The sequence below is a fragment of the Aulonocara stuartgranti genome, assembly GCF_965226115.1.
Source record: "Aulonocara stuartgranti genome assembly, chromosome: 14".
Lineage (NCBI taxonomy): Eukaryota > Metazoa > Chordata > Actinopteri > Cichliformes > Cichlidae > Aulonocara > Aulonocara stuartgranti.
In genome coordinates, this window is record NC_138950.1 from 14,818,028 (window position 1) to 14,832,122 (window position 14,095).

The 14,095-nt window shown below is 40.3% G+C and overlaps 1 protein-coding gene across 1 annotated transcript; it reads left to right on the forward strand.

Moving 5' to 3' along the window:
* Window positions 1-1,900: 1,900 nt before the first annotated feature.
* On the forward strand, window positions 1,901-7,626 carry LOC309688149 (extracellular calcium-sensing receptor-like). Its single transcript, XM_082503623.1, has 7 exons — window positions 1,901-2,182; window positions 2,275-2,564; window positions 2,750-3,045; window positions 3,319-3,524; window positions 3,659-3,880; window positions 5,630-5,753; window positions 6,601-7,626. Exons 1-7 carry the CDS (start codon window positions 1,922-1,924, stop codon window positions 7,503-7,505), a joined length of 2,304 nt encoding a protein of 767 aa, XP_082359749.1. The 5' UTR covers window positions 1,901-1,921; the 3' UTR covers window positions 7,506-7,626.
* The last annotated feature ends 6,469 nt before the right edge of the window (window positions 7,627-14,095 follow it).

Below are 14,095 nucleotides of genomic sequence, written 5' to 3' on the forward strand. Positions count from 1 at the left end.
TTAAAATATCGATATTTTAGTAATTTAGGGTAAATTTGTAGTTTATCATTAACAGGAACAGAGTGGAAAGAAACTATATTATTTGGATTGTCTACATTGGAAGGAACTACTTCCTCTTCTGCCTTTCATAGTCACGTGCAAAATACGGCTGTATAAATATATGGCAGCCCCTTGGCGTGTGCACTCACAACAATGGCTGAGCGTAAATGGAGTCATGTGCAGATGTATTTTACATCCACAAACAGCTGAGACATGGTTTGCGATACATGTGACAAGAAAGTTAGGTGTTGTGGCAACACCACTAACCTTGTCAAACACCTTAGAGTAAATCATATCACAGAATATGACGAGTGTATGTTGAGGCGAACTGAAGAGGAGCAGTGGAAAGGGACAGCTGCTGCTAGGGCGAGACAGACGTCTCTCACGGAGTCCTTTAGTGCTGCAGGCAGGCAAGGTGTTTTGTAAGTTTTTGTACAAAGTATCGGTATCAACTCAGTATCGTCGATACCACCCTGAATTTTACTTGGTATCGAATCGGAAAGGAAATCAGTGGTATCGCACATCACTACTTGAAGGCCCAACGTTCTTTAGTGGCCTGTGTGGTCACTGCCCACCATCGTGGAGTCTGTTGGGCATTTCCCATATAGTACCAGAATTGGTATGTCCACCATTGGTGCCCTGTGGTTTTCACAGATGAGGTCGGTTCACCATGAGCACATGTGCTATGGGGAATGTTTTGCTGCCTGTAATGTCATTCAACATGACAGGTTTGGTGGTGAGTAAGTGATGGTCTGACAAGGTTATCCCTTTAGGAACTCACAGAGCTCAAATATAAAAATTTGAAAACAGCCTTTCATTTCCAGTATACTGTATTATGCAAAATACTATGCTATTACTATTTTTTTTAACCTCATAGGCATTGCTCAAATTATTGAGCATTATTACCGATTATTTTTTCTCATAGGCTAATAATAAAATGTATTGCTTGTAAATAATTTTTGAACACATTTCAAGATATTGTAAAATACAGATTATAGAACATAATGACTTTCTCAAAGACTGCTGCGTAAGAGCATGTCATAATAAAGACGTAGCACTGCCTTTGAACAACTATATAAATCAGTGAAAACACACCCATAACAGATGCCTGACATCAGGCAGGGATGGAGCTGTCAGCTGTGTTTATTTGTCTGAAATTATATCTGTATTTGGTTGAGCTGAAATCAGCTCTTGCCCTAGATCTATCTCTAGATGGTCTGGATCAAATGCCTACAGAGGCTCAGGATAGATCTGTGGCTTCTTCTGTGAAATGTAAGCTGCAGGGTAGCACTCGTATCCCTGCATTCTCAATGGATGGGGACTATGTTATTGGTGGTGTTTTCTCAATCCACTACTACATGCAAACAGTAAACCATGACTACACTACCATGCCTGAGCCAGTGAGATGCAGTGGGAGGTCAGTAAGTAAAAGGATTGGTTTACAAAACATGTTTGGTTGTGCTGGAATAGTATGACCTGACCTGTATGTTGTCTAATAATTTGTAAAGAATCAATAATTTTTTAATATTAGTGATACTGATACTTTATTTTCTTCAAGAGTGAAATTACACTTTGTAAACTTTCTTATGAATTTTTAACATGAGATAAATGCCTATATTATTATCACTGTTATTATATATTAATAATATGTCATTTTGCTTTGATATCAGTTACTATTCTTGTATGGTGAATTTAAGCCTTATATTTTATCCTCAGATGATTTGCAGTTATTAGTTGTTTGTGGCCCAACTAAACATTTTCCTTACTGTCTTTTTTTCTATTGAAGCTTAAAATATCTGAAATCTATGTAGTTTAAAATCGAATATTGAGTTGATGTTCTTTTTGCAGCATTAATACCCGTGAGCTGCGCTTCTCACGAGCAATGGTTTTTGCCATTGAAGAGATTAACAACAGCACAGAGCTTCTGCCCGGGATAAGGCTTGGGTATCAGATCTATGACTCATGTTCATCAGTGCCTGTGTCAGTGCATGTGGCATTTCAGTTGTTAAATAGCTTGGACACTGTGTTTTACACAGGTGGCAACTGCTCACTATCTGGTATGGTGATGACTATTGTTGGTGAGTCTGGGTCTACACCATCCATCAGCATGTCACGCATCCTTGGGTCTTTTAATATTCCTCAAGTAAATGGCAATCTTTGTATTTCTAATAAGCATGCAAATGAGTTTTTATTGTGCCATCCTTAAAAGAGTTTTGTTTCCTTTTTTTGCTTTAGGTGAGCCATTATGCCACTTGCGCATGTTTGTCTGACAAGCAGCAGTACCCGAATTTTTTCAGAACAATCCCCAGTGATCGTTTCCAAGCTGAAGCGCTAGCCAAGCTGGTAAAGCACTTTGGCTGGACTTGGATAGGTGCTGTTCGTTCGGATTCAGATTATGGAAATAGTGGCATGGCATCTTTTCTAGAAGCAGCACAAAAAGAGGGAATCTGTGTGGAATATTCTGTATCTTTCTATCGGACTCACCCACATAGCAGGATCCAAGAAGTAGCAAGTGTTATCCGCAGGTCTCTATATGACAGGTTTTGCTTAGATTGAGATTTGCTTAAAGAAATCCATCCATCCATTGAATTAGTTCTGCTTATTGTTTTGTGTTTTATTTACTGCTGTCTATTAGATTAAGAAAGTTAAATTAATACTGGATTAACAAAAGTTACAAGAAATTTCTTAATGTATTGCATTCTTTCTTAAGGTCTACAGCAGTGGTTATTGTGGCATTTGTTGCTTCTGGTGACATGAAAATTCTGTTGGAGGAGCTTTCACGTGAGCCTTCCCCACCTCGCCAGTGGATAGGCAGTGAGTCATGGATAACTGATTCAGAATTTAGAAGGTTTAATTTCTGTGCTGGGGCCATTGGATTTGGGATTCAGAAGTCTGTAATCCCCGGTTTCAGAGATTTCCTGCTTAATTTGTCTTCCTCTCAAGTAGCTACATCCCCTATGCTTACTGAGTTCTGGGAGGAATCGTTCAACTGCAAAATGAAAAAAAGTGAGAAAATCCTTTTGATCTTTAGCAACTTTTGTTTTGCTCAAATATAAGGTTAAATATTTTTTTTATTAATTCTTTATGTTCTGATCTCTGGTGTGAGGTTTAGGCACTCAGTTAATGTAGTGATTTTGTCCCATTTTAAAAATGTGATTTGTTGTCTATTAAGGAATTTTATATTAATATGATTTGGTAAATACATGACAAATGAAAATGCATTAATGAAATTTAAAATCTTGCAGTGATGAAACAGTCCCTGTGTCGTCTATTGTTTAGGTCCTGTTGTAGACAAGAAGATATGTGATGGAACTGAAGACATACAGAATCTTCAAATCCCGTATACTGACACATCTCAGCTCAGAATTACTAACATGGTGTACAAGGCTGTGTATGCAATAGCACATGCCATCCATAATACAGTGTGTCAGAGAACCAATGGCATAGCTAAGTGTGACAAACTAAACAAGTTAGAGTCCAAACAGGTCAGCTCAAATGTTTATGCTAATATAGTTTCTTTTGTTACCCCTAATGTATTCTTCATGAAATCAAATATTAGTGTAAGGCCTAATATTTTGGCATATCTTTTCTCTGCCTTCCATTCCTTTCTAACATACAGATCTTAGCAGAGCTGAAGAAAGTAAATTTTTCCCAAAATGGTTATGATGTGTCATTTAATGCTAATGGGGATCCTGTGGCGATTTACGAGTTGGTTAACTGGCAGAAGAGTGAAACTGGAAAAACAGAGTTGGTAACAGTAGGACTTTATGATGCATCACTGCCAGAGGGCCAAGAGTTCCAGATTAACCAGAGCATAACCTGGATGGAGGATGGCACCCAAGTAATGAATCAAAAGACAAGAACCACACTGCACTTTGGAGGATTAAGGATTTATATATATATATTAGGGGTGCAACGATATTCGTATCGATATTGAACCGTTCGATACAGTGCTTTCGGTTCGGTACGCATATGTATCGAACAATACAACATTTGTAATTTATTTTATCAACTTTCCTTCTGACGATGCTGTCTGTGTTGAGCGCTCAGTGAATCTGCGTTCGACTACTCCGCCTAGGCTGCACTGTCGAGCGCAGATCCACTGAGCGCTCAACACAGACAGCATAGTCAGAAGGAAGAGCGCAGGGCACCTCCCCCACCCTCATTCAGATCTGGCGTTTGGAATTATTTTGGTTTTCATGTGACGTATGACCCTGAAGGTAAGCGAGTCATGGACTAAGGTAAAAGAGTATGTTGGATGTGCCATGCAATGCTCAATTACATTGGTGTGAACTAGTGTGCTAGCGCAGTTAGCTCGTTAACGTGTTGGCCGTCTAGCCCCATGCACGGAGCGATCGGCGGTAGCTCGTTAACGGAGATTTGCCGTGTTGTGGCGTTAAGGTCATTTCAACGAGATTAACCTGAAAGCACTAGTGGGAACACGACGAATATGACTGCACATTTACGCCGACATCATCCTAGTGCAAAGACAAGTGGAAGCAGACAAAAAAAAGCAAGCATGCTACTAACGTTAGCCGAGTCATTTAGACAGCTGTTAGCACTTGATTCTCCTTATGCTGCTGAGAATATAGCCCAGAAGAAGCGGATAGTATAGCTTTTATTTTGGAAAGAGCCATTTCTCTGTAATAAACTCTCTTTTCCAAAGATGAGTGATTCCTCAATCAGATACAGGGCTTGCAATATCGCTAGCCCGACGTCCCGGAGCTAGCGATTTTTTTCAGTCGGGCTACCAAAATCTATCTCTTCCCTGCCCGTCGGGCTATTGTAGGAAAAATATATGTCAATGCTTTTGCATTCTTTCAGAAATGTAGCTGGGTAATTATGTCATTGGCATCGGTGAGCCACTGTCAATATGTGACATATTGAAGTCGCGTTTGAATTTGCGCTTGTTTTTTTGCTTTCACTTTGCAATCGTGCGAACTGTGTATAGAGAGCGACAGCACTGATCTGTGAGTGATGATAATTTGTGCACCAATTCCTCTGACATCGTCTTATTAATCGTTAGCTTACTATGCAAACATGACAAGTGAAATCTCCCGCAGCAAGCTTAAACATGTGAGAGGTTGATCGCGCAGAGAATCGCTGAGCTTATGTGAGTGCGCGTGTAAAAGCATTTCAGTTCTGCTGAGCCAAATAAGACAGGTCAGGGTGAAGAAGTGACAGCCAAAGAAAAGCTTACCACAAAACGGAGAAGTTATGACAAATCAGACTATAAGGCAAAAAGAAAGTGCAGCTTTATGGTTTCATGGACAAAATAATTTCTGTGGCTGCAATATGACGAGCTAAATAACCAGGGCTGCACATAAGTGGTCCGCAGGTGCGCATTCGCTGTCAAAATAAAAAACACGCACAAGGGTTAGGGTTAAATTTAAAAACTGTACTTTTGAGTTAAAATATATATTTATAATTTTAATAAATGACAAATTAAAAATGCATGAACATTTTTTTGTATCGAAAAAATATCGAACCGTGACACCAAAGTATCGAACCGAACCGAACCGTGAATTTTGTGTATCGTTGCACCCCTAATATATATATATGTCTAGTGTTTTGGCTTTATCTCTCACAGGTGCCAGTGTCAGTGTGCAGTGCCAGTTGTCCTCCAGGAACTCGTAAAGTGCTGCAGAAAGGAAAACCCATCTGCTGCTATGACTGTATACTGTGTCCTGAAGGAGAGACTAGTAATACAACAGGTAAAATAAAATGATTTTACATATATTCAAAATTATTTTAGTGTGCATAACAGTAGCAGCGGGAATGAAGATCAGCACCTCCAAATCTGAGGCCATGGTTGTCAGCCGGAAAAGGGTGGAGTGCCCACTCGGGGATGAGTTCCTGCCCCAAGTGGAGGAGTTCAAGTATCTCGGAGTCTTGTTTGCGAGTGTTCGGGGGAAGGGAGCCGGAGATCGACAGACGGATTGGTGTTGCGGCCGCAGTCATGCGGACACTGCACCGGTCCGTCGTGGTGAAGCGTAAAGCGTGCTGAGCTTAAAAGCGAAGCTCTCAATTTACCGGTCGATCTACGTCCCTACCCTCACCTATGGCCACGAGCTGTGGGTAGTGACCGGAAGAACGAGATCGCGGACAAAAGCGGCAGAAATGAGCTTCCTCCGAAGGGTGGCTGGCCTCTCCCTTAGAGATAGGGTGAGAAGTTCAGCCATCCGGGATGGCCTCAGAGTAGAGCAGCTGCTGCTCCACATCGAAAGGAGCCAGCTGAGGTGGTTCGGTATCTGACAAGGATGCCCCCTGGGCGCCTCCTGGGTGAGGTGTTCCAGGCATGTCCCCGGGGCAAACCCAGGACACGCTGGAGAGATTATATCCCTCGTCTTGCCTGGGAATGCCTTTTTGTTCCCCCGGATAAGCTAGAGGAGATGGCTGGGAGAGGGAGGTCTGGGTTTCTCTGCTTAGACTGCTGCCCCCGCGACCCGGGCCCGGATATAGCAGAAGAAGATGGATGGATGGATGGATGCATAACAAAAAAATTAACAAATTAATTGTTGAAGCCTTCTTTATGTCTCTCTTCTTTTTCTTTACATTCAGATTCTGCTGATTGTTTACCCTGCCACAAGGAATTCTGGCCTAATGCAAAGAGAGACACTTGTATCCCTAAGCCTGTAGAGTTTCTTTCATTTGAAGACATCCTTGGAATCATCTTGGCTACACTCTCTGTTCTGGGTGCTTGTCTGGCCATTACCACTGTAGCTATATTTTTTCATCACGGGACATCTCCAATTGTCCGAGCCAACAACTCTGAGCTGAGCTTCCTGCTGCTCATCTCACTGACTCTGTGTTTCTTATGTTCATTAACTTTCATTGGAGCACCATCTGAGTGGTCCTGCATGCTGCGTCACACTGCGTTTGGCATCACCTTTGTACTCTGTATCTCCTGTGTACTTGGGAAAACTATAGTGGTTTTAATGGCTTTTAAAGCAACACTTCCAGGTAGCAATGTGATGAAATGGTTTGGTCCTCCACAACAAAGAATGACTGTTGTGTCTTTCACCTTTATTCAAGTTTTAATATGTACTGTATGGTTGGTACTTAGCCCTCCATTCCCAATTAAAAATCTAACTGCATACAAGGAGAAAATCATACTGGAATGTGCATTAGGCTCTGCTGTTGGCTTCTGGGCTGTGCTCAGTTACATAGGCCTACTTGCTGCCTTTTGCTTTGTTTTAGCTTTTTTAGCCCGCAAATTACCTGACAATTTCAATGAAGCTAAATTTATCACCATCAGCATGCTGATATTCTGTACAGTGTGGATCACCTTTATCCCAGCATATGTCAGCTCTCCTGGGAAATTCACTGTGGCTGTTGAGATTTTTGCCATTCTGTCCTCCAGCTTTGGACTAATAATGTGTATATTTGCTCCAAAATGTTTTATAATTTTGTTTAACCCCGAGAAGAACACCAAGAAATATTTAATGAACAAAAATCCAACTTAGGTTTGTAATTTTTAATATTATAACAGGAAGATCAAATATTAGACACAATGAATTATTTATAACTTTACCTTATTACTTACTCATTTATTTCTCAGTTTTTGAATCTATGCCTATACATATACAGGGTGGTGAAAAAATATTCTCCCTTTCCCAATTCATAGTTTTTTCACATTTGTCACACTTAAATGTTTCAGATCATTAAATACATTTTGCTATAAGATAAAGATAATCCAAATAAATGCAAAATTTAGTTTGTAAATGATTAATTAAATTTAATGAAAATCATAAACCTGTTTAATGTCATGTCAAGCATCTTATTCAAATTTATATCAAGACTTTGACTAGGCCACTCAAATTTTTTAGATATGTTTTGCTTTTGTTTGGTCTTTTGAGTCACTCGGGGGTAGACTTGGTGTTGTGTTCATGATCATTGTTCTTTGGTATAGCCTAAGTGAGCTTTTGGGCTTTAGGTCATAAACTCGTGGCCAGACATTCTACCGATTTTCTGGTAGAGAGCAGAATTCACAGTTCCATCAACTACAGTAACAATTACAGGAAATTGTCCTGGTCCTGAAGCATAAAGCAGCCCCAGATGATATTAAGACATAACTTTTTTCCATTAATAAATAAAATCATTATTGAAAAACTGCATTTTGTTTTTCCTAAATATTTTTATCTAATATTAAAGTTTTGTATTATATTTATCTATTTCTTTTCTCCCTCTCTCTCGCTCTCTCTCTCTCTCTCTATATATATATATATATATATATATATATATATATATAAACACCCAGCACGCCCCTGCGGGCGGTTTATCCTTCAAGCTCGGGTCCTCTACCAGAGGCCTGGGAGCTTGAGGGTCCTGCGCAGTATCTTAGCTGTTCCCAGGACTGCGCTCTTCTGGACAGAGAACTCCGATGTTGTTCCCGGGATCTGCTGGAGCCACTCGCCTAGCTTGGGAGTCACCGCACCTAGTGCTCCGATTACCACAGCGACCACTGTTACCTTCACCCTCCACATCCTCTCGAGCTCTTCTCTGAGCCCTTGGTATTTCTCCAGCTTCTCGTGTTCCTTCTTCCTGATATTGCTGTCATTCGGAACCGCTACATCGATCACTACGGCCGTCTTCTTCTGCTTGTCTACCACCACTATGTCCGGTTGGTTAGCCACCACCATTTTGTCCGTCTGTATCTGGAAGTCCCACAGGATCTTAGCTCGGTCATTCTCCACCACCCTTGGGGGCATCTCCCGTTTTGACCTTGGGACTTCCAGGTTATACTCGGCACAGATGTTCCTGTACACTATGCCGGCCACTTGGTTATGGCGTTCCATGTATGCCTTGCCTGCTAGCATCTTGCACCCTGCTGTTATGTGCTGGATTGTCTCTGGGGCATCTTTACACAGCCTGAACCTGGGGTCTTGCCTGGTGTGATAGACCCCAGCCTCTATGGATCTTGTACTCAGAGCTTGTTCTTGTGCTGCCATGATTAGTGCCTCTGTGCTGTCTTTCAGTCCAGCTTTGTCCAGCCACTGGTAGGATTTCTGGATATCAGCCACCTCCTCTATCTGCCAGTGGTACATACCGTGCAGGGCCCTGTCCTTCCATGATGGTTCCTCGTCTCCCTCCTCTTTCTTGGGTTTCTGCTGCCTGAGGTATTCACTGAGCACTCAGTCAGTTGGGGCCATCTTCCCAATGTATTCTTGGATGTTCGTTGTCTCATCCTGGACTGTGGTGCTGACACTCACCAGTCCCCGGCCCCCTTCCTTCCACTTAGCGTACAGCCTCAGGGTGCTGGACTTGGGGTGAAACCCTCCATGCATGGTAAGGAGCTTTCTTGTCTTTATGTCAGTGGCTTTTATCTCCTCCTTTGGCCAGCCTGTTACCCCAGCAGGGTACCTGATCACGGGCAGGGCGTAGGTGTTGATGGCCCGGATATTGTTCTTACCGTTCAGCTGACTCCTCAGGACTTGCCTGACCCTCTGCAGGTACTTGGTGGTTGCAGCCTTTCTAGCGGCCTCTTCATGGTTCCCATTTGCCTGCGGGATCCCCAGGTACTTGTAACTGTATATATATATGTATATATATATATATATATATATATATATATATATATATATATATATATCAAACCAGAGTCAAAGGTACAATAATGTTGACCAGAATGTAAGTATTGTGCAGAATCAACACAGGAAAAAAAAAAAATCAAAGAGTAGACATCTGTCTGATCTGTTACTCGAATGTAGTGGCAGACATCCTATACAGCCATGTTTAGATATAAGATTCCTGTTAAATGCTACCATTCACATCAATGAATATTTTCTATTTGGAATGTGATATCATCAGAGAATGTGGGTAAAACAGAAGTTACCTCGGCTTGGTTTACTTTTACTACATGGCCACTCTTACCTGTTTCTTCTTGCTTTCTCTCCTTTTGCTGTCTTCATCCTCTCTCTCTACTTCTCTCCCTATCTATCCTCTTCTTTCAATGTTTCTGCTGACACCAAAAGGTAAATGTAAGAGTGAAACAAAATTTACAGCCCGATAAGTGACTGGTTTACATCACCTTATAATGAAATTCTAATTGAATATGGGCTGTTGCTGCCCATTGAATTTTGCAGTTTTCACTTGTCTTTGCTAATGTTTCAGGTAAAGTTTGTTTTAACCCTCTTGAGGCAGGCGTTGCCGATTTGCAACAGTTAAAAATTAACAACCTGATTACCCCACATACATATTTTATGAGTTTTTTTCAGAAGTACCACTGCAGGACTTGGTTGTGCATTAGCAACAAAAAGTTTAATTTGAGCCTGAGAGGGTTAATGATCTTCATGACCACTTCACATGAAAGGGTGTAGTAATGTAGCAATACTGAAAAAATTCTAATATTAGAAAAATATGAAAAGGATGCACAAAATACAGAAAGAAAGTAACACAGCTGTTCCAAATAAGTCCAAAGTGCGAATTCACTGTTTTCTAATTTAGTATTAACAGCACTAAATGAATGTTCTTCGACCCGTAAGACTGGAAAAAAGTTTCTATTTAAAAAATGAATATTGAAAAGGGATGATCTGATATCCTCGTGTTGGTGTTGTTCCCAGACCATCATGAAAATGTTGTTCCAGGTTCAACATTGCAAGTGACCAATCACATTGTTGTGACGTTATTCTTTTGCGCGCCAAGCCATTCGTGCATTTATGAAATTCCAATGTTGCAAGGACAATATCAATTCTGCTTACTGTTTATTAAAGGGTTACGGTTAGGGTTAGGGTTAGGGTCAGGGCCCGTTGATCGGCGGACAGAGGCGGTTTCACGCAGCTTTAGTACAGTTTTTTGTTTTACGCCGGTTTTTCCCGAAGTCGCAAAAGTATGACGTCACAACATTCTGATTGGTCACTTGCAATGTTGATCCTGGAACAACATTTAGTATGATGATCTGGGAACAACACCAACACGAGGATATCAGATCAACCATTGAAATGACAGTTTTATTATTACAGCCACTGCCTTTAACATTCTGAGATTAATTAAAAAATAAATACAAAAACTGATTTCAAAATGTGTTTACATGCAAATTGAATTTAAAATCAGCAACTTCAAAGGGATGCTCTGTTTTAGGCTCATATATTAAGAATTAAGACTTTATATATATGGATTAAGATAACAATAAAATTGTTGTAAATTGTTCCTGTCATGGTCCTGGGCCGTGTTGGCCCAGTATTCTTAGTTCTCTTGCATTTTTGTATTCAGTTCTCTGTTTAGGTTCTGTTTCCTGAGTTGCCCTGTTATGTTGTTCCCTGTGTGCTTTCCCTTTGTGACTCTCACCCCCTGTGTGCCCCTCTATGTATTCATGAGCCCTTGTCCCTCCTTTCTTGTTTTATTCCATGTTTTCCCCAGCCTGTTATGTCTGTTCTCCCCGTGCTCTCTCCTCCTGTCTGAACCTCTGTGTACTTCCTGTTTGACTCTGCCCGTCTCCCGTCAGTGTTATGTTCACCCCGCCCTGTCTCGTTATGGTTATCTGTGTCAGCTGTGTTCCCCGTGTGTTCCCACTTTCCTCGTTAACCCTCTGTGTATTTCTGTCTGCGTCTCCCTCTGTTCGGCGTCGCGTTCTCCCTCATAGCTGCGTGGATTTCCCTGTGTCTCTCTGCAAGTGTTAGTTATTGTTCCCGGTTTAAGTTTTGTATTTCTTGTGATCTGCCTTCCAGCATTACAGCTGTGATTTTGAGTTTATCCCCTGAGTCCGTGAGTTTGCATTTTGGGTCCTCATCCTGCTTGCCACACAGCGATCCATGACAGTTCCCAGCCAATAGAAGAAAAAGCAAGTGATAAAGCTGCTTCTAAATGCAAAGACATTAAACACTACTGGAAAATCTCTCAGACTGTCATTAGAGAGCGGTCTGAGGGACCTTCAAGGTTTGTGATTCTATTTTTCAGAGAACTGGTTTGTCAGTAAGTAGAGTTGATCTCTAATCTGGATCACATTTGCAGCATGAGTTACCATGGTCATGTACCCTGGTAATAAGTAAACCACCTTCCACCAAGGTTCACCCTGAAGTTACCTGAATAAGACAAAATTCTGTAGCACAGGCCTCAGCTCTTTCTTACTAACAATGCTGCAATCATGGCTGGGACCAATGTGGTTTTTTTTCTTTTCACGAATGTTCAGGAAATAATTACTAACTGTTAGTTAGTCTCTGCTTAACAACAGAGTTTTCCCTTTCCCCAAACCCCCCTGGACACCAAGCCCAATTCTTATTGTTAGTAATAAAGCATTCAATCTATCTGATTCATTCTCTGGAATCTGTTTGCTGCTTTTGGGTTCTCTCAATAACCGTTACCCTTAGGTCATCTTATATTTGACTCAATTCTCTCAATTTGTTGCCCAAACACTGACACTTGTGAATGGAATCTGACAATTTCACTACTCAAAGAAACATTAACAAATACCGTCATTTAAGATATTATACATCTATACAACAACTCAAAGCTATTGCATGGCATGTATAAATTATGTAGACAGTGAAATGGTCTACATCAGTTTTCCATATTTCCATATTTGGCCATCACTGAATGTTTTAACTCAGGGCGAGCCAACACCTCCTCAACTCACCCACAGGCCAACCTTATGTGATTTAGATGCAAGCAGGGGCGACTTTAGCCCATTTTTGGGGGTGCTTCAGCCCATTAACCTTATAACTCCTGTTGTGTGTGTGTGTGTGTGTGTGTGTGTTTGTGTACAGAGAGACAGCCAGGTTCATAATGGATATAAGGAAGTTTTTTCAAAAAAAGGAGCCACATTCAGGTAAAAGTGTAAAATCAGTGTTTCAATGTTTATATCTTTTATTAGATGTTCGTGTGGTTTGGTTATTTGCCTTTTGGTTGAAAGTAGACTGAGAGAGGACTTTTTGTTAGTGATCTTAATAGTATTTTTTTTCATATTAATGTAATTTTTCATCTAATTGAATCTATTTGTGTATGATTGTCAGTCCAAAGAGGGAGAGAGGAAAGAGGGGAACGTGAGGAGAAAGGGCAAGATCAGGAAAAACCAGGTAAGAAAACAGACAGGGAATAGTGACAGGCAAAACAGAAACTGTTAAACTGACAAAGAGAAAAAAAATGATTTTACTCACACAATCTGGAGGTTGTGTCCTCCCTATATTAAAGCTGCTATACAGAATCTGCTAAACAAACTGGGTTGAAACATTTTTGACCCTTTTTAACATAACATTCCAACATAACATTATAATTGATTGGGGAGATTAAAATTAATGATATATTTTTATGTGGTTCAGCCACAACTCTACTAAAACCTCAGCCAGTTTTAGGTAGGCCAACTTTTGGACTGTCCAGTTGTCTGTATGACTGACACAGTACGTAGATCACATTTGCACACTATCAGAAAGTGCCAAACGGTGCCCTGGTGGAGTGAGGAGCTGTAAAGAGAAGCAGAGTGCTCTGTTTATATTCTAAAAATGTTTTAAGCTTGTTTCAAAGATTCTGTACAGCAGCTTTAAATGTTTTCCAAAAGCACACATACACTTATCAGTGTTTCTCAAACTTTTTACAGTGTGTACCACCTGATAAAAAATGTCAAGCTCTCCTAAGTACCACTATGAAAAAATGAAAATCATAAATCTTACAATGCAAAATTAGTATTATTAAATTAGTAAAACTAGTATCTGCAGTAAAGATTTTTTTCATGCATGGTATACATTCTACCACAGGCAAAGTTGCCTCCATTTTTATATATATTTTTTAAATATTTTGTAATAATTTATTTGTAATAATTTATTCTGTTTTGGAAGTGTTTTTTTGTGCATCTGTATTATATTATACATACACATTAAAATTGAATCTCTGTCCAAAAATCCACTCAGTTTACTTTTGACTCACTATGAGCATCATTCATAATTTTCCCCCAGTAATTAAGGAACTATATGTATTTTCTTTTCTTATTCCAATCCATTCTTCTTTTGCAGCATTTAAATAACCTTTATCAGATTTGATGGTTTTGTTACAGACTTTTCAAAAAAGTGTTTTGCATTTCTTTCACAAATGTGGGGATTAAATTGCGTTAAAATGCACAAAACAGTGA

What these genes read in the sequence shown, in the direction of transcription:
- LOC309688149 (XM_082503623.1), top strand. Translation starts at nt 1,922, where the DNA reads ATGGTTTTTGCCATTGAAGAGATTAACAACAGCACAGAGCTTCTGCCC. An exon ending in ACAAGTTAGAGTCCAAACAG is followed by an intron (nt 3,525 to 3,658) that starts GTCAGCTCAAAT and finishes TCTAACATACAG; the next exon opens with ATCTTAGCAGAGCTGAAGAA. An exon ending in AGAGACTAGTAATACAACAG is followed by an intron (nt 5,754 to 6,600) that starts GTAAAATAAAAT and finishes CTTTACATTCAG; the next exon opens with ATTCTGCTGATTGTTTACCC.